Genomic DNA, 19,562 nt, shown 5'->3' with positions numbered 1-19,562 from the left:
AATGTAAGAGGTAGGAGATTAATATGGGAGGAACAGAACAACTTTTGACACTTAAGTCTCCACCCACTTCACATTCGCCTGGATATCTGACCTCCAGGGAAACACTCTGTCAACAGTACTTCACAATACAGATCTTCTCAGGGGTAGGGGACTTAGCAACCATCTCTCCTGCAACAGACGCAGCAGAGTGTCTGTACACAGAATGGGATCAGAGTAACTCCAAGGGTTATCACACTGTTGGATTGGCGAGGTCAACAGGACAGAGGGCAGGAGCAAACAAGGAGAGTGTTGTGGCATCTGGGCCTCCCAGGCCATCACTGACAGTTTGCTCACAGCCCTTCACGTTCTCCCTGTTCAAAGCAGGCTGATGAAGAAGCACTGACGACCACACAACAGGTCAGCTCTGCCAGTACCTCCTGACATTGCTCTATGGAGTCTTCAGGGAGCAAGAGGAGATCCACCTCCAGATCCTCCACTGGGAAATGTGTTACGGAATATAATGCTGCTATGTGCCACACTGCTTATTGCTTTACATCCTCCGCACAACAGATGTAATCACACTTTGGGCCCTGCCTTCACTATTCCTCAATTCAAAGCATTTCTTGTAAATTTTTTTCTTTTTTCTTTTCTAGTCTCTGAAGGTAAAGAAGATGGTGGGGACAGCGATTTTGGGAATTAAGTGCTCCTTCCTGTGCTGCACAGAGTCCCAGGAGGATGGACGTACTTGGTCTGGAAGGGAGCAGGTGTGAGAGGGATGGAATACGTGTATCTGCTGTTCTGAAGAAAGCAAGATTGTCCCATCATTCCCAACACAACAAATACCAAAATGCATGCACACAAACATATATACAGATGTTGTGCACTTACAACTATTTTTTTAATCATGTTCGTGTATCGATTTATACAGGCATTACATATGTTATTATATGTGTTTAGGCAGGTAGGTGTAACTACATATACCCACATGCACTTAAATGCCATCGTGTCCTTACACATGACCACGGTTGGGTCTCCGCGTTAGATGCGGGCTCCGTCCGTGTGCACACACGTGCACGGAGCTGCCGCGGTGTGGTTTCCCGGCCGTGTGGGCGCCGACACTCGCGCACACACACGCGTACGCGTGCGACACCTGCCCACGCACCCGCGGGTCTGTCCTTGCGCCCCTCCCTGCCGTCACCGCCCCCAGCCCGCCCGCCCGGCGGGTCCGCTGCCGCAGCGCGGGGCGGAGCGGAACGGGACGGTCTCCGCGCTGCCCGCCGGCCGCCGCCCCGCCGAGCCCCGCAGCGGCGGTGCCGCCAGGCGCGCAGGGGGCGCGGGAGGCGCGGCGGGGCTGCGGCGGCGCTGCCCGGGCGGGCGGCCGCTCTCCCGAACAAAGGGCCGAGCGCGCCGGGGGCACCGCGGGGGCTGCGCGGGCGGGCTCTCACCCCCCCTGCCCGCCCCGGGGGGAGGCGCCCGGAGCGGCGCGGGGCCCGGCCCGCCGGGAGCCGCCGGGGATTGGCTCGGCCGAGTGCGATCCGAAGGTGCCGGGGAAGCCATCTGCAGCGCAGGCGGTTTCGCCGCCGCTGTGCGGGGGGAGGGAGGGGGCTCTCCCGTGCTGGCGGCTGGGGGATTTTTTTTTTTTCCCCTTCCTACCTTTTTTGCACACCCCCCCTCCCATCCTCCTCCTCCTTCCTTTTCACGGGATCATGGCTACGGCGGCGGGGCCGTGATGTCCGCGGGAGCAGCCCCGCTGCGGCAATGCTCCCCGCCGCAGCTCTAGGCAGGGGAGGCGTTTGAGCGGCGGCCGCACATCCTCCGGCACCGCCGCTGCCTCTCCGCGCCCCGGACCGGCGGAGAGGCGCTTCGCCGCCAACAGCAAAGCCGCCGACCCGGGCTTTAAATTGATAATAACCACACTAGAGCCCCACCGGTGCTCAGAGGCGGGAGGGATCGCAGAGCCGCGCACAACATGGCCACTCTGCTGCGGAAAATCGGGCTGATCCGGCTGCACAGCCGGGACACGGAGGACCCCAAGCACCACCACCGCAGCAGCAGCCAGCAGGGCTCCTCGCTCCGCGGCAGGGGCAACCAGAAGAACAGCAGCAACAAGCCGCAGCCGCAGGGCCCCCCCGGGGGCGGCTGCAGCAGCAGCAGCAGCGAGGGCAGCCCCGGGGGCCCCAAGAACAAGAAGGCGCCGGAGCCGGCCAAGCAGCCCCCGCAGCAGGCGCGCTCGGGAGTCGGCCGGGAGAAGCCGCGGGAGGCGGGCAGGGAGCCCGGCGCCGGCAAGGAGGCGGCACAGCGGCCCGGCCCCGGCTCCGGCCCCGGGTGCGGGTCGGGGCCGGCGGCGCTGGTGCCCGCGGGCCGGCAGCAGCACTGCACGCAGGTGAGGACCCGGCGGCTGATGAAGGAGCTGCAGGACATCGCGCGGCTCAGCGACCGCTTCATCTCGGTGGAGCTGGTGGACGAGAGCCTCTTCGACTGGAACGTGAAGCTGCACCAGGTGGACAAGGACTCGGTGCTGTGGCAGGACATGAAGGAGACGAACACAGAGTACATCCTGCTCAACCTCACCTTCCCCGACAACTTCCCCTTCTCGCCGCCCTTCATGAGGGTGCTTAGCCCTCGCCTGGAGAACGGCTACGTCCTGGACGGCGGGGCCATCTGCATGGAGCTGCTCACCCCTCGCGGCTGGTCCAGCGCCTACACCGTGGAGGCCGTCATGAGGCAGTTCGCCGCCAGCCTGGTCAAGGGGCAGGTAGGGCTCCGTGCTCGGGGAGGGGCGCACGCATCCACCGCTCGGGGTGCGGGTCTGAGCGGTGCTCGGGTGGGAACCCCAAAGGTGGCCAGCCCGCGGCTGTCCGCCACCAGGCTCGGTCTCCCCGGGGACCTAGTGTCACCGATGGGGCGAAGGCCGGGACACACGTGTTTGGCTCCGGGGTCCCTTCTCGGGCAGGTGCGGCAGAGGTGCGGGGCAGCTCGGAGGGACGAGGAGCGCATGCATCCATCGTGTCCTCCCGCCCGGCTTTTGTCCCTGTGCTTGGCTCTGCCGCCTGTGGCACACCAATATATCGTGCTCGCTACTCCTGACGGGCAGCTCCTTCGCCCCACAGCGAAAGGGGGCTCTCCGGCCTCCAGAGGGGTTTGGGATTGGAGCCTCCTGCCCTTCACCAAGCTGTCGGCCGTATTCGCCGGTCCATTGCGTGCAGCGCTGCCGCTGGCGGAGGGCGCGACGCTGGAGCTGCTGCCCCCAGGTCTTTGTCTGTGCTGTCCCGCATAGCATCCCCCGGGGACAAGGGGCCACCCCGGCTTTGGGGTTTGGCACGCTGCGCTGAGGGGTCACTGTCGCGGAATCACGCCGGCAGTCGCTGCTCGAGCTGCTGGCAAACTTGCAGGGGTTTCAAATCGTCCGGCCCGAAAGGAACAAGTCATTTGGGGTAGGTACTGCAGCTGCAGCAGCCAGACGGTTCCTGCCAGCTCTCCTTTTCAAAGGAGGTGATCGGTTCTCCCGCAGAGGATCTCGTCTGACCTGAGTCGGTGCATTTTATGCTGCCTTTTTTTTTTTAATTCTCCTTCCCCTCCCCCCGCTTTTTATCCTGTAGAATATCCATAGAAGACGAATGTTTCATAAACCGTTTTTAATAAATGGGCAGATATTGCTGATGGGCAGTAGCTCTTTATGCCTTATATTACACTTTATGTTATAGTAGTGGGCAATGCACACATGGCTGTGACAGGGTGGTTTTCCTGTTCATGAATGCCCTTGAACTCGGGTGACGTCCGCAGCTCCGTGTCTGTCAGTAAACTAAGTAACTTCTTAAATTTCTATCTTGGCAAGGAGGAGGGGAAAGAGTAAATAAGACTAAATAATAACATACTTTTTATTTGCTTAAAAATGAGTTTATTCCTGTTGCTTCTATGGAACTGCTTGCCTGAGCAGAAGTAAAGGCTTGTTTCTTCTTAAGACTGAAAATAATTTTGATTTTTCAACAGGCTCTTTTTTAAGTGACTTGTCCTCCCTTTAGCCTATTTGGTTTGGGCCTACTTCCTTTTTTTTAATCAGATAGTATTTTTCTCTGCACTTCATTTCAAGAGGTCAAGTTTCCTAGGTCACCTTGGGATTTAAAAATTCCACCAAGAAAGGGGGAAAAAAAGTGTTTTAATTAACACAGAGCCTGAGGTACTTCGAAGTTCTGTAGTTGCTCTTACTGTATCTCACTGTTTGTTAACCTGTCTCTTTTTAGAGAGTTCATAGGTCTTGTTACAAGTATTTAGAAGGACAATGTTAAATTCTCTTATTTTGTAACAATTCAGCCTCTTTCTGTGGTGTTGAATGTTAAAGGGTTAAATGAATATTTACTGGGATCATAAAATGGCTCAGTGAAGAGAAGCACTGAACTGTTTTACTAGTAATAAATTCTCAGCTATACAATATGACAGTTTTCTTCCCTAAACCACTTAAGAGATTTCCAGAAAGTAGTAGCAATTTTTGATTACCAGAGGATGTTAATGTGTGCATCAATAATAAACTCATTTAAAAAGCGAGAGTTTCAATAACATTCTTCCAGAAGTTTGCAAAGTCAATTATGACAAAAAGAGAACTGTGATTGAAAAAAAAGGCAGAAATAAACTGCTGACAGTAACTTAGTAGTTAAATTGATATAACATGGCACGTGTCAACCTCTCAGATTGTTCAGTCCAAGTGGAAAGGTTATTAGGCAGTACAGTCAATACATTTATTCTCTGGGTTAGAGAGATGTTGCCTTTGATGGGTTTGCTGGCCTGTCACTGTAGCTGGGCTCTGTGTCATGGGAGCCACGTTTCTGTAATTGCACTCCCCTTGTTATGTAATCCTCACTCCATTGCATAATAGGGCTCAAAATACGACTGGCGCTCCCCTATCCTTGTTTCATTTTACAGGTGATCTACTTTTGACCAGTTAGTTTTTAAAAATAAAAAAATGGAGCCAATGGAGCATCAAGGGCTGAGGTGCTGCATTCCCCAGCGCTGTGTGGCCAGGTTTGGGTGACTCCTGCCGTGCCGTGGGCAGTCTTGGTGCTTGCAAGGAGCCAGCCCGAACCAATAGCCATGGCTGTCACCAGGTTAATAGTGCAGTTTCTGTAAGCAGCCTGCAACCTGCCATAGCATGAAATATTCAAGATGCTGTTCATCAGCAAGGCTGGAAGGATGAGGGCCATTCTCCATCACCTCAGAATGAACCTGCCTGTACAAATGGCAGCAGCCATCAGGCTGAGGGGGACATGGGGCACTGTCACCACCAGTGAGTCAAAGGCATCTTCAAGAGAAATGTCACTGGTTCCCATGATTTGGCATGAAATCACTGTGAATACTCCAGCCTGTGACGCATCCAAGAGTGCGCCTGGCTGGCACGGGCACCAGTGTGAGTGGGCAGGGCTGAGCATTCCACTGGCACACCTTCCTCCTTGGGGTGATTCAAGGGATGGAACCAAGGTGGCTCATTTCATGAGACATTTCTCATCAGTCCCATTTCACTGAGCCAACTGTGGCACTGTCATTCTCTGCTAGTTCTTCAAAGAGAAACAGCTCTTCTTGGTCTGGTGTTAGAGCTAATAGTAACTGTGAGCATGTATGATCTGCTTTCTGACAAAGTGATCCAAAAGCAGATAAAATTAACATTAAAAATACATTTTCATGTGGTTAAGATTATCAGCAAACACAAGATTTTTTTTTCATGGATTTCACAGACCTTTTGGCAGAGTAGAAGAGAAATTGAGATAAGTAATTCTGACAGCTCATGGGATGTCACTCAGGAATTGTGCCTGTAAAGAGACTTAAATGTGAAACAGAGATATTAAGAGTTAGCACTTTTCTGTTACTGTTCAGCGTTGTGCTTGTAAGTGCCAAAACCTGTGTCCAACTTCCTAGACCTGAGCATATCTCCCAGGCTTGGATTTTAAAGCAGGTTGGCTGTTTCTCTAGATTTCACCAAGCAGGAACCATATACCTCAGGTGACCTTGCTTGAGAGATGCCCTACCTTATGGGATGCACACCCTAGCTTCCTATAATGAATGTAGCATTGCATTTTTAGCTATTTTTTTTGTCTGTAAATAAAAATGTTTAAAATAGAAGAGAAATTACTTTTGTTAGAATATAACAATTCAACAGTCCCAAATTTAACTTTCCCCAACCCCCCTCAGTTTTCAAGGAAAAAATGTTAATTAACAAACAAGTTGGGGTTTGTTTGGTTGGTTGCTTCAGCTATTCAGCTGAGAAAATCAATTATTCACACAGCTCTAGTCAGTATCTTGAGGGGAATTCTCAGTACATCAAAGGCCAAAGACTGTTTATCTGTCTGGGATCCAGAATCCTATTTTAAACAACTTGGTGCTGTCCTTAACTCAACTGTAGCCTTGCTTTTAAAGGGATGACTTTGTGCTTGCTTCCTGCACAGTCAGCTGCTCGCTGGCTCCTGTCATCCCAGGCAAGAGCTTGGCCCGGCTGAACCGGCAAAACAGTCGCCATGAGCTGCTGCAGAGCTGGGGTGCCAGCCAGGGAGGTGGGGTGATGCTAATGAAATGATTTAAATACCAGTTGTTTTTCGTCCTGGAGGCAACTGTCTGGCATGTCTGTCTAGGCAGAGCTTCCCATGTCCGTCTCTCTGTGTCTGTCTGGGCTGTGGAAATGGCCCATGGAGTGTTAAAACGTTCTTAGCCCTTTAAACTGATTTATTGATGATTTCAGAGAGAGGTTTAAAAATTAGTCAGCTCCTCTCCGCTTCCAGATAATGGTGTCATTGTCACAATAATGGGGAGGGAGGGTAGTGGTGGTTGGGGAGGGGTGTCACAGCAGGAGGTTCATCATGGCTCCCCTTGAATGACAATGCACACAGATGAGACCAGTGCCCATGTTTCAGGGAGGAGTCATCTCTCTCCTTTGAAAACATGGTAGATGATGTGGTCCCAAAGGAAAAGGAGCAGACTGTCCAAGAGTAAGAGAGGGTTTTGTGTCTTCTAATAGAGGTGTTGTTTCTCACCGGACAGAATGGTTTGGTGGACATCTAAAAGAGGACAAAGCTATATATACCAGTGTCTAAGTAATGCACCAGGGTTTGGGGTGTTTTCCTTTTTTAAGAGCAACAAACAGAGCTGCACCTGATGCCTTGGGGACTCTAGATGTGAGGTTATGGTAGTGCTGACCAGTAGATGCCTTATCCTCTTTTTCACTAGTCCCTTGTTCTCTCCATGGAGGTGGGACCAGACTGCCAGACGAAGGCAGCTGTCAGGTAACTGTCAGCTCTTCAGATTGTCATAAAAAAAGTCTTTGTTTTGAGGGAAGTACTCCCTTGTTCTTCCAGTGAATAAGAGGACTATAAAAATTTTCCAGGATTCTTGCAGGGAACAGAGGAAACATAGAAAATTTTCCAGGACATATTACTAAAGGAACAGTGTATCCCTAATTCTGAGTATTCTTGCTGTTCTGGGCTTCTATGTAATGATTTAAATAAAAATCAAAAGACAGTTTATAGTTAAGCTTTAATTTTGTATTGGAAATTTTTTTGGATTTGAATACATTTTTTGGTGTCTAGTACTTTGATCCATCACATTGTAATGGTAGAAATACCTCAGTGGAACCCTGTTCGTTTGCTTCAAATGCTGTGTGCCTTGTTTGACTGTTGAATGGATTTATCTTTCCATTTTAAAGATTCGAATATCCCAGCTGAGTTTTACCAGATTGAAACAGCAGAAATGGGCTTGTTTTATGACAAACAGCTACAGAAGGTAGCTGTTAATCATAGTCTAAATTACTCCCTCTTCATCCTTTCAAACAAAAGTGTGAGTGAGCAGATAGCAGATGGAACTTCCACAGTGTCCAGGAGGTCAGCAGACTCCAGGTCTTTCAAATATGTCTAGCAGAAATTAATTGCAGATCCATGGGTTTTCATACTCCAGATGCTGGGTTTGAGGAGTGTAGCCATGAATAAATCAGCTAATCTCAAAGGCTGCAGAAATGTACAGGGAGCACAGTGGTCTCTGAATTATTTGGATCCATTGTATCCTATTAGAGCCTTATAAAATGGAATTGTTTTACTTTTTGCTTTTGATTAGTTGTGTGAGCAAATGATGATGGTTATCCTCACAGGAGGAAATACCACTTTAGGTCTATGGGTGAAAAAACATCGACTCCTATACAAAAGTGACAAAGGAGACCAAGACTGTGTTAGGGGACTTGTTTCCCATGAAAAGGTATAAGTGCTGTGTATAAAGAGATAACAGAATACTGTTCGCCTGCAGAGGAAAATCAGATCTGTTGGCTTTCTAAGATGTCTCTTTCATTTGAGAAACATAGGATTGGAAGTTGAAGTGGGAGCATGTGTATTGAGATGCTAGGCCTGATAAACAGGCTGGAAAAAATAATTGTTCATGTGTTCATTCAGGTATTTTGGTGTTCTGACCATCCACTACTATTATGCAAATATATTCTGCTGAGAGGAATGAAGACACAGGGATTCCAACTCATTGAAATAGGAGGTTTGTTAAATTCTTTTAAAAAGCAGAGGGAACATAATCTCAATTTTTCTCCTTCAACGCATAAAAATGAAAATTTTAAAATACCTTCAACTATCCTTTTTACTGTAAAATAGTCATCAAATTAACAAAATCCCTAATTTTAAAACATGCTTTTATTCTTCCTGGCAATACTTAGGTGATCTCATAAATAAGAATTTGAAAGAATTGTGGCTTTAGATTTTGTGTGAAAATTGAATTTGCTGAAAAGAATAAGATTCTTCTTCCCTGAATTATATTAGTCATTTTCTTCAGTGTGAGTGTTCAGGCAGAGAGAACCATGAAGCATTGGGGTGCTTTGTCAGATACTTCATTGAAAATTGTGTTTTTTCAGACGCAGAAAGCCTAGTCATGAAGGGTGATGTCCTGAAGGAGTAACCTAAATAACCCACTTGCTATTGTGAGGAAGATTTACTTTTCCTTTTAGAGGCTAGCCTTGAAAATATGCAGCTTTCCTAGCATCCACACAATGCCCAGGGATTTCCATGCATGACTGGATACTTCCAGATTGAAGATTTGAAACTCCACAGTAATTCTTGTCCTCATATCCTGGGAGTCTGATTGCCAGCCATGATCTCTGGCAAGTCCCCCTGTGGGCATCTGCTCTCACAAAGTGGGACAGTGGTTAAGTAACATAATATTTACTGCGTTTCTTTTTCCCCATCTAAGCTCCTTTGGGCTGGTGAGAGTCAGCGAAGGGCTCTTCTTTTCCTTGACGTATTCAGTCCTTCACATGCGGTTCCCAGTTTTCTCCTGTAAATGCCAAAATAGGTAATGCTGACTTTCAGTGCAGAGGGAGATGGGCGGTGGGAGGATTGCTGGGTAAAATTCCTCTGCAGTTAAATAGGGAGAACCTCAGATGCTGTGGTGGTTATGCTGGCTGAATGGCTCAAAATGAGTCTTAATTGTAAGGTACACAGGATCCAGTTGTTGCTCTTGTAAATGATATCGCAGGTTTCTCTTGGGTATCATTGTATTTTTTGAAAGTGTAGGGTCTGGTCTGAGTTGTACTCCACAGGTCATTTCTGGAGGCTGCTGAGCATTACATGGTATTGGCCTTTAACTCCATCTGGAAACAGCAGTAACTGGGTAGATCCTGGAATTCTCAGGACAAGCTTTACAGGAAGGACATGATACTGTTACCTAAGCTGGCTCAGAGTGAAATGAGCACTGTGCTGGGAATTAAAGCTATGGAGAAGTGCGAAAGTGAATTTGTGTGCACAGAACAGGTAAGTGGGCACCACGCTTCAGATGTTCAGGTGATTCCTCTTTGCAACAGGATCAAGGTGCCAGTCTGATTCGCTCTGTTCCCATTAAAAGTCATGCTGAGGAAAGATACATCAGGCGTGTCCATTCTCAGCCATACGTGGCAGATGCGTGCCTGCCTCATGCACGTGCAGAGTTTGTCCTTGGAAAATGTCTTTTTATCTGCTTCACTATCTTGTGTGTTTTCTTTGTTAAAATCAATGATCCTCATTGATTTAATCCTTTTCTGCATGGGCTCTCCAAAACCCATGGAACTTCTGCAGTGACTCCTTGATAGAGTTACAGGTCAGTTATAATCCCAAACCTGCATTCAAAGACGAGTGAAAATAAAGCCAAGGAAGGAAGACGTAAGCCTGCATTATGAAATGGCCCGGAGCTTAGATGCTTGTCATATTCAGGCTTTATGAGCTGTGGAATGACTTGGTATTTCTCGTTTCTAGGCTTGTGCTGCAAATGGTAACAAGCCCCCAGCTACAGGAAGGAGGGCTCATTTCCATAATACATGTCCATGGAAAAAACAAAGCATCATGAAAGAGAAGAAATTGATGCTATTAGTTTTTCAAATTTTCAATAAATTTTTATAAATATTAAATTTTCTGTAAATTTGACAATATCATTTCCATCAAACTATACCTGGCATTTCAGTGTTCTATAATTATTTTGTGGGAGAGGTAGTTTCAGTTTGAGAACTTAGCCTGAGAAAAGATGATCTGAGTTTTTCTTCTAGGTTTTGCCACTGACTTCAGGTGCAGTTCATGGGCAAGTTGTATAACTTCACTATATTCCTCTTTCCCACACATAAAGTGCAGACAAATTTATAAATTACCCAAAGGGCATTTGGGGATATGTGCTTAAAGCACTCAGAAGTGAGGACTCTCTGAGTAGATGTCCATGTGCATCAGTATGAAACACACTGCAGTCAAGAGACTGGCATATTCATATAAATAGCAGGAGAAAAGTACATCCACTTGTGAGTCTGATCTTACTAAATTTGGGTTTAACTCGATTAGATGTTTCCAGAGGCAGCCTGCTTTTTACTACTGTTTTTTGGGATTTTTTTCCTTTCTTTTAGCATTGTAAAACTTAGGGGAATGTGAAGATAGGTATTGTTATGATGCCTTTGTCCTTACAGCCTGTCACAAAGGGTGGTTGGGTTGGCTTTGCTTTGGTTGGGTTCATTCCCGTGACTGTTTGACTCAGGTAGCTTCAGGTTCCTGATGTGGAGGACCTGTGGGCAAAGAGTTGCTGTCATGTTCCCAGCTTTCTCACCTGGACTGGCCCTCAGGAACTTTGCCAGTGCCTGATTCCACAGAGAAATAGTCCAGGGAGCTCAGCAAAAGACTGAGAATACATAGCAGAGAAAGCAGGTGCCCTTCCAGTGGCAGGGAACAGGGACTGTCTCTTCTGACAGAAGCCCACCATGTTGTCATACCTTCAGCCCTGGAGACACTTGAGTCACCAGTAATCTAGCCAGCCACCCAAATTCTCTTATTCTTTCGCCAGCACAGAGTTTGTCCTATCCATAAAATGCAGGGAGGGAGTTTCTGAACTCTCATCTGTGCCGAAATCATGCTGCCAGCTTGGTGCTGGCTTAGGGAAAGGCGAGGAAGAGCAGCACCGTGCTCTGTAGCTGTCAGACAGAGACTGGGGCTGCAAGCGTTTGTATCGATTAAGAGCTACTGGCACCAGGCTACTGGCACAGACAAATGAGCATAAATAATTACTCAGCTGCAACTCAGATTTCTTTTTCCTGGACAAAGAACAGTCATGCTCCCAGAAGGCACAATTTATAGGATGCCTTAAAGCCAGAACTTGCTATGTTTTCACTTCTTTTATGGATTATTCTTAAAAAGGAGACCAAAAAAGGCATGGAAGTACTGCTTCGGAAATTACACATTTTCAGGAAAACCTACTTGTTTTAATTCACTTATGCTGCAACACTATGAGTATTTGTCTGTGTCACTTTCTATACCGCTTTATTTTAGCTATAGCTAATAATCATATACAGTGCAATATAAATTGTGTGCAGTTTTTGAGACATTATTAACTGTGCCTCATCAGTACATGAAGGAAAAAAATTATAAACCATGTAATTGGGGGGAAAGACTGTGTATATTGCGCTCTAACAGCAATGTTGTGACACGTTGCAATCACTGCACTGAGAGCATGACAGTACTCACTTCAGCATCGCTCTGCTTCTGAACGCGTATCTAAAGCCAGTGGAAATATTTTCCTCTGAAAGCTTGTTTAAATATTCTAGGATAAGGCTGGTTCAGGCATAAGCACTGAGTACCTCTGTTCCTTATCAGAAAATGTTTGAGTAGGTTTGCATGGAACAGTTGGAGCCCAAAGCCATTAGTCACTGGCACATACATTACACGTTACATATTGCAAACTCAGAGCATGCTTCAGTATTTAGGAAATCCACAGATTTTGTGTCACCCATGGAGAATCTTGGCACAACAGACTTGGAAAATGGGCATATCCTTGTGGATCATCTTCCTGTTCATGGAGGGATCACCACAGATGCCACGTCTGGCATAGTGACTTTCTGCAGTCTCTTGTGTGCTTCTCTCTGCTTGTTTTCCATCTCTTGACATTTACCTAGGGTTGGGTCAGCAGAACTTGCTATAGAGGTGTATTAAGAGATGGAGGCAGAAAAGGGAACTGTAGCCATCCGTTGTGTCCTTATGCTAGCTTACATGATGGGCCAAGTTTAGCCCCATGTGCAGAAGACATGTGTGATTTGCCCTTGGGTGACCAACCTGGAGTTATTTGCATTACCAGGACTAGTTAAAGTACACAGGGCTGAGGAGATTGCATTAAGAGCTGTGCTAACAACATGAAGATTTGCCTACCTCTGAGTGTCTTAGCTGTGCACTACTGGAAATGTACACAGCTTCTTCTGTCCAGGTAAAATGTCTGGATGTGATTGGTTTGCTGTCACAAACCAGGTCACCTCAGAGGTCCACAGCACAGGAGCTTACATTGTTTCCACAATAACATCAGCCCTGTAAGGGCTCCTGGCCGTGTTCACTGAATCTCTGAAAATTTGGGACCTAATAAAGCAGAGAGTGGCATCAGGAGTGGACTGAACACAATTTTGAAGGGTTCAGGACCTGGGTGTGGAGTGTCACAGCTAACCTGTGTTGGCAGTTCAGCTCCAAGTTTCTAAGCTGGACTTGGAGACCACCACAGGTCCTTTCCAGCCAGTACTTTTGGTGATTGTATGATCCTGTTGGAGGCTGACCTCTGTTACGCAGTCCTGTCCTTCTAGAGAGTGACAACAGGACATGCATGGAGGCACACCTAGTACTGTCCAAAAATGATTTGGTTTGGATCTGGGAGCTACTATCATTTATTTGAGAAGAGAGGGAACTCCCTTTTTCCAGAGAAATCCTCTTGAGACTCTCCTGACTTTGGAAGGACCAGAGGAAATATCATGACTGCTTTTCATTGCACCATAGGCCAGCTGTGGGTAAATATATGGTCATGGTGGGCTCAAGAGTTTCAGGCTTCATATTTGGTTTCTGTACAGAACTTAACTCTGTCTTTGGACTATTTTATGATCTGGTGATGCTGGGGAAGAGTTGACATGGCACATTGATGATAGTGGTGCTGACAGATTTTAAAGAGCTAATAGTTGTTGTGCTGAATATTTTTGAGGATGTGCTTCAGTGTCACAGAGCATTATGAAGGGGAGATGTGTTCACAGAGACAACTGAGGCATCATTTGGAAGTAGAAAAGCTCCCAGATTTGCCCACAGAGGTCCTTAGATGTGGATGTGTCATGTTTTAACCTCAGCTGCAACCAAATACTACACAATGACTCCCTCATCTCATCCCCTGACTGGCTGGGGAGGAGAATCAGAAAAAAAAGCAAAAACTTGTGGGTTGGGATAAGGTGTTCGATAATTGAAACTAAGTGAAATATAATACTAATAATTATAATAATAACAACAACAAAAAAAAACCAATTGTAATTAAAGACAGGGAGACAAAAAACACAAGAAAACTAAGTGATGCACAATACCATTACTCATCACCCACTGACAGATGCCCAGCCCTGTCCCCAAACAGTGATTGGCCCCTCCCATCCAACTCTCCCCAGTTAATACACTGGGCATGATGGTCTATGATGTGGAATATCCTTTATGCCAATTCATCTCACTAATCTGGCCATATTCCTTCTTGGCTTCTTGTGCACCTGCTCACTGGTAGAGCACAAGGCACTGTGAAAAATTCTTGGCTTAGTGTGAGCGTTGCTCAGCATCAGCTAAAACATCAGGGTTTTATCAACATTATTCTCATGCTAAATCCAAACCACCACTTCTACTGGAGAGAAAATTATCCCAATTGCAACTGAAACCAGGACATGGGGACAAGTCATATGTGAGATTCACCTTGGGTCATTTGCTGAACATGGCAGGAGGGAGTGGTTGATCCCTCAGTTGAGCAGATCGTGTTCCAGGAGGTTTTCCTGCCTGTCATTATCAGGGCTATAGACTGGAGCTTATCAGCTGTTTGTGCAAGCTCATTAGTTTGGGCAAAGCCTGGATGAGTGGCATGCAACTGCTCGCTGTGCCACGCAGGCTGGCCGCAGCAGGAGCACGAGGGATGGAGGAGGCTGAGCGCAGCACACGTCCCCCTGCACTTCAGCATGGCTGCATAAAAACCAGTTGGGTGCTGTGGCATTGCTTTCACCTTTCATATGTTTCTAGCTTGTTAAAATTATATCTTGATAAGTACATGAAGTCACAGCAGATGGCAAAATCTGAAACGTTCTCTCCAACTCTTTAATTAGGTTTTCAGTTATCCCTTTATGAAAGGCGCTCTGCAAGTGTCTGAAAGTATTGCAAGTATTTAAATAAGCTCCTGGTGCAAATTCTCAGAGCTGAACTTGACAGTGATATCTTTATAAAAGGCTTTCTTGGGTTTTTGCTGTTTTTTTAACCTCTTGTGGAATGTTTTGATCTTGTTCAGATACCAGTTTGATATCTTCCCTTGATGTGGTGCTGGACACATCAAAACATCGGCTATGCAAATGAGCTGTATTCCTTACCCTGGCAGTAGTGACACATGTGGTTTGGGGATTGGTCAAAATGCAGCTGTGCCCAGCAGAGCTGTGGACAGCACATATTTATATACTGTATTTACCATCACTACCACGTTTACAGAATGCAGCAGCTCACAGGCTCTGCATGTTTAAGTAGCAGGTTGAAAATAAACTGTAGTCAGGGCTGGTAGCCGTGCCTGGTAAAACATTTGACACTTTGTTCTGTAATTGCATCCAAAATGACATTTTTTACTTAAACTTGGGAAGAATTTTCTGGGAGAGGCAAAAAACTAAAAGTCAGACAGTAGATACCACCCAAGTATAGGTTTGAAAGCGTCTGCAGCTGGTCAGCTGAAATTCAAACCTTCTTTCTTTTTATCCCAGGTTTACTTGAAGCACCAAGTAGGGAAACTTTCAGTCTAGGAGGTTAAATTTTATCCAAATTATAAACAGCTGACAGGATATTGGTTAATAAGAGACAGTGCTGACCGTGCCACCCATAGTTTCTGTATAAGCAGAGAAATACACGGACTGCAGCAGGGTAGAATTAGCTGGTCTTTGATGGTGCAATTCACATACCACCTGCATATGGTACCAGAGTGGAAGTAGATTTAATGATCTCTTCCATTCATAACAGAAAGGTTTCAGAATAAAGTCATGAATTGATGCTCCTTTCATCTGATATGGCTCCAGTAAATTTTACATGGTGTGATTATGTTTACCACATCGTTACGACACCAGAGAACTCTTTATGTTCCTGCTTTGAAAGCTGTACATAGTCAACACCAAACATGAGCTGTTCAAAATGCAAAGATCCTATTTCTAGGTACAACTTAGTATTAATACTTTGTAAAAGCTGGGGAAGATGTGAATCATACTGTCCTAGGCACTATGCATATAATTCAGAAAGGTATCAAAGTCTTAAAGGATAAAAAATAATGTGCAAAACACAGGAGATGGCAAATGGATCTAATCCAGAAATTAAACAGCAGAGTAAGTTTATATTTACTTTCAAAAGTATTTAATCTGTGAGATTTTGAGGACATCATTTTCTGTGCTGATTTAATCTTCTGTTGAACTTTGTTTTATTTTTTCCTTTGTTTCTCTAAGTGTGCTTCCAACAAAACCTCAGGTTAGGAAGAAAATACAAAATGTTTCATAACAAGAAAAATACTCCTGCAGAATAATTATGATTGATAATTATATATAACTACGTATGATTATTCAGTAAGATTTAAAAAATATGTTACCCAGCTTTATTTAATTATTCCATCTGTCACAACTAAAAATGAGAATTTTCTAAGAAAATTTATGATTGGGAGTCAATTGAGAACCATTCAGATCATCCGTATTTGGGACATATTAAGTGCCAAATTTGTGCGGAGGTGTAGAAGGTGTCTTGCTGTTCGGTCTATCAAGGGGGTTTAAAGAGGATATAGATTTCTAGTCTTGAAATGGCAGCTAGTGAGAAAAGCAAGGAAAAGCATTGACAGGTAAAACAGCTGTTTTGGGAAAAACAAATAGGTATAAATTGACTGTGAAAAAAGCGAGGTGGGAATTGGAGGGTGTTCTTAATCTTTGGTTAAGGTATGCTCTGAGAGACAACTCAAACTGCAGCAAAAAATTATTTGTTAAAACAGGAGAAGGAAACAGCTTTTTTCTTTCATGTGTCCATAACTTCTGCTGTAACAGGAGCAGTGCTGAACACAAAAGAGCCTCTGCAACACTGTGACAGCTTTCTGGAAAGAAATTGTTTGTCCACACTGCAGACTAATCTTACTCATTTTGTCTGTAAAAGTAAATTTGATACTCCGAGGACAGATTTTGTTTTCTTTTTTTCCCATTTTCCCCTTTTCTTTCCTCCTTATACCTGACTATTTTCTCAGTATTTGTTGCATGCTATTGCAAATGCTAATTTTTGGTTTAAATTCCAAATTGACAGTAAAATCAGGGAAGCAAAAGATGATTTTTGAGCTAAAGAACTGAAGAAAATGAGAACATACTAACTTGAACAGAAAAAAATGAGAACATACTAACTTGGTTCTTAATAATTATAACACTGTAATATGTTATCTGTTCATCAAATACAATTTATTGTTAAAAAGGCTTTCAGTGCAATCTATCAAACAATTACTCTATTACTAAAATTACTGGACTAGTGACTTTAATACACTTCTATTTTGTAACAAATCCAGTAGGCATAAATATTTTAAATGTATTTATTTTATTTTAATTATTTTGTTTAATGGTGTTAATTGTTGTAGAGTGGTATTAATCTGCAAATACAATTCTTTCTTTAGTCTCTGTTGGTTGGTAATTGACTCAGACCGGTGTGAAAAATAAGGTAAGCTATTGACAACTCAGTAAAAGTCTCTGCTGCCAAACAAGGATTTGAAATGTTCATACAGCTATGCAGTTAGAGGTAATATCTAACAGCAGAGCAATAAAAATGCCGTATATGCATACTAGTATATTTTTATTCATTATCAAACTTGGCATTAAGGGGTAAGAAACAAATTTGAACTTCTGATTTAAGATGGAAGCACGTTGGTGTAAGGCACTCCTTTTCATAAAGGCTGAGCTGTTCATTTCTCACGGGTAGGCTGCAGGAAGAAGGATGGAGTGTTCTGCGGGATAGATGTAATTTTTGGTGTCCCTACACGGTGGCGGAGGGGGTGAGGTATGGCCAGCCCTGAGAGCAGCCTTGCCCGGGCTGTTGCTGTCTGCCAGGGCTGTCCCCGGCTGGGTAGGAGGGGCAGGAGGGAAGGAGCAGCCCAGCAGATGCTGTTTTGTTTTGTTTTGTTTTGTTTTGTTTTGTTTTGTTCTTTTCCTCCTTTTTACCCATCCACTGAATATCATTTTAAATCATCTCTAATAATGCATTTGTCTGCTCAAGTTTGGGAACTATGCTTGCTGGAACCTGTAAAGGAATGTCTCTCATCTTGATGAGCCGAAAAGTTAAGTTAAATCTGTGGTTTCCCAGATGCATGTTCACATCTTTAATGAAGGTTTTCTTTTTGTGTTTGGCACAGGGCCGTATCTGCAGAAAAGCTGGCAAATCAAAAAAGTCATTCAGTCGAAAGGAAGCTGAAGCAACATTTAAGAGTTTGGTGAAGACCCATGAAAAATATGGGTGGGTCACCCCACCGGTCTCTGATGGCTGATGTTAGCAACGTGCACTTGACAAAAATGCTGAACAAAAGTACTGTGACATCTCCTCAGTGCTGTACACCGCCCATCCTTTTCTACTTCAGCTTCAGTTACATACCATGAATGTCAAGGAGACATCTAAGTTATTTATGAACAGATGTGTTTACAGAGGGAAGAGAAGAAAAATGCTGTGTAGGATTATATTTCAAGACTAGAGAATGGTCATCATTGAAGTCACTTGAGCGGATGCTGAGATTGCGTCATTTGCCCCCATACAGCCCACATTGTCTTCAGCTTCTTTCCATGACAGCAGCACCAAACAGCAGTACTGGAAAGTCTATCCATTGCTGCTCAGTTCATTTAAATGTAAATGAAACAGTTAATATTTAATAGGGAAGCAGTGCATTGCAGGTACATGTTTGCTGTGCTGTTTATCTTTGTCTCCTAGCAGGTCAACATAACTTGAAGATTTGTCTTTATGTGGAACTGTGGTCTGCTGTGACTAAATTTAGACCTCATTTGTGCTCTATATATGACCTTTAATTCATAAATGAAACCAGAATTAAAATGCTGAAAGGTCCTAGTGTTGAAAAATTATTAAGTGGAATCACCCAACCGGTTACAATGTGCTCTCTGTGCTGATATTGTGATGTGCTGTTCAGAAATAAACCAGTGCAGTTAGCTGAAGGTTAGGTGGTTTTTTAAAACACATCCACACCAGGGCTCAGAGGGGTTGGTTGGTGGTAGCAGAACAATGATTACCCTGCCAGTACCTTCTGCAGTAGCATGTGGCCTGTCAGTTCTTCAAAACAGCAAAACAAATGAGTGGAAATGGACAAAGCAACCTTAAAATTTTATCTGTTTTATTTTGAAATGATATGCCAGTAAAAGAGTAAAAATTTTCAAGTCAAATGGAACATGGTTTGTAAGATGATTTGCATGACTGGAATTTTTCTTTATTATTTTCACTCAATAGACATTGTATGTACTTAGAGCCCAGTATCTGAGAAAACCCACTGATGTATATAAATGTCCTATTATTTAATCATTAAAATTTAAGTTTTCTGGTAAATTGAAAAAAAACAACTTTCTAAGGGACTCCAAAAAAGCTGAAGGTAATGTTAAGAATGGTATAGAAAAGCATTTAAAATTGTGGATTCCGAATGGAAAATCGTACTGGTACACATGCTGAATAAAATCACCAGTATCGTTTCTGTTGCCTCAGGAATTCAATCATTTTGGCCAGCTTTTGTATTCAAAGTAATGGGTTTTCTGTTGTGAGATTCTGAGCACCGTATAGATGTATCTGTGGTGGTGGTATTTTAGTTGAAAGTAGGACAGTATCGATTGTAAGACTGATTTGGAGGGGGAAAGCAGTGTGTTTGGAAGCACTTTCCATTATAGGGCTAACGTGAGAACAAATCGAAATGGTTGACCAGTCTCTGTTTGTATTACAGCAACACTGGAGACTATACAGAGAGCTTGGGGGTCTGGAGTTTGATTTAAAACTACATGCAGCATAGAAGAGCAAAAGCAGTACAATGGAGTTCAAATACAAGAGAAGGAG

At 44.7% G+C, this 19,562-nt stretch overlaps 1 protein-coding gene across 1 annotated transcript; it reads left to right on the top strand.

Moving 5' to 3' along the window:
- Positions 1 to 1,948: 1,948 nt before the first annotated feature.
- Positions 1,949 to 18,131, top strand: UBE2QL1 (ubiquitin conjugating enzyme E2 Q family like 1). The gene is made up of 2 exons (XM_062499925.1): positions 1,949 to 2,734; positions 17,878 to 18,131. Exons 1-2 carry the CDS (start codon positions 1,949 to 1,951, stop codon positions 18,007 to 18,009), a joined length of 918 nt encoding a protein of 305 aa, XP_062355909.1. The 3' UTR covers positions 18,010 to 18,131.
- The last annotated feature ends 1,431 nt before the right edge of the window (positions 18,132 to 19,562 follow it).

This window comes from Cinclus cinclus, chromosome 1, assembly GCF_963662255.1.
Source record: "Cinclus cinclus chromosome 1, bCinCin1.1, whole genome shotgun sequence".
In the NCBI taxonomy this organism is placed as follows: domain Eukaryota; kingdom Metazoa; phylum Chordata; class Aves; order Passeriformes; family Cinclidae; genus Cinclus; species Cinclus cinclus.
The sequence above is the reverse complement of the archived record's forward strand: the minus strand, read 5'-3'. Positions and strand labels throughout refer to the sequence as shown.

Coding starts and splice junctions, on each gene's coding strand:
- UBE2QL1 (XM_062499925.1), top strand. CDS start 1,949: ATGGCCACTCTGCTGCGGAAAATCGGGCTGATCCGGCTGCACAGCCGG. Junction 2,735..17,877: donor CCAGCCTGGTCAAGGGGCAG/GTAGGGCTCCGT, acceptor TGTTTGGCACAG/GGCCGTATCTGCAGAAAAGC.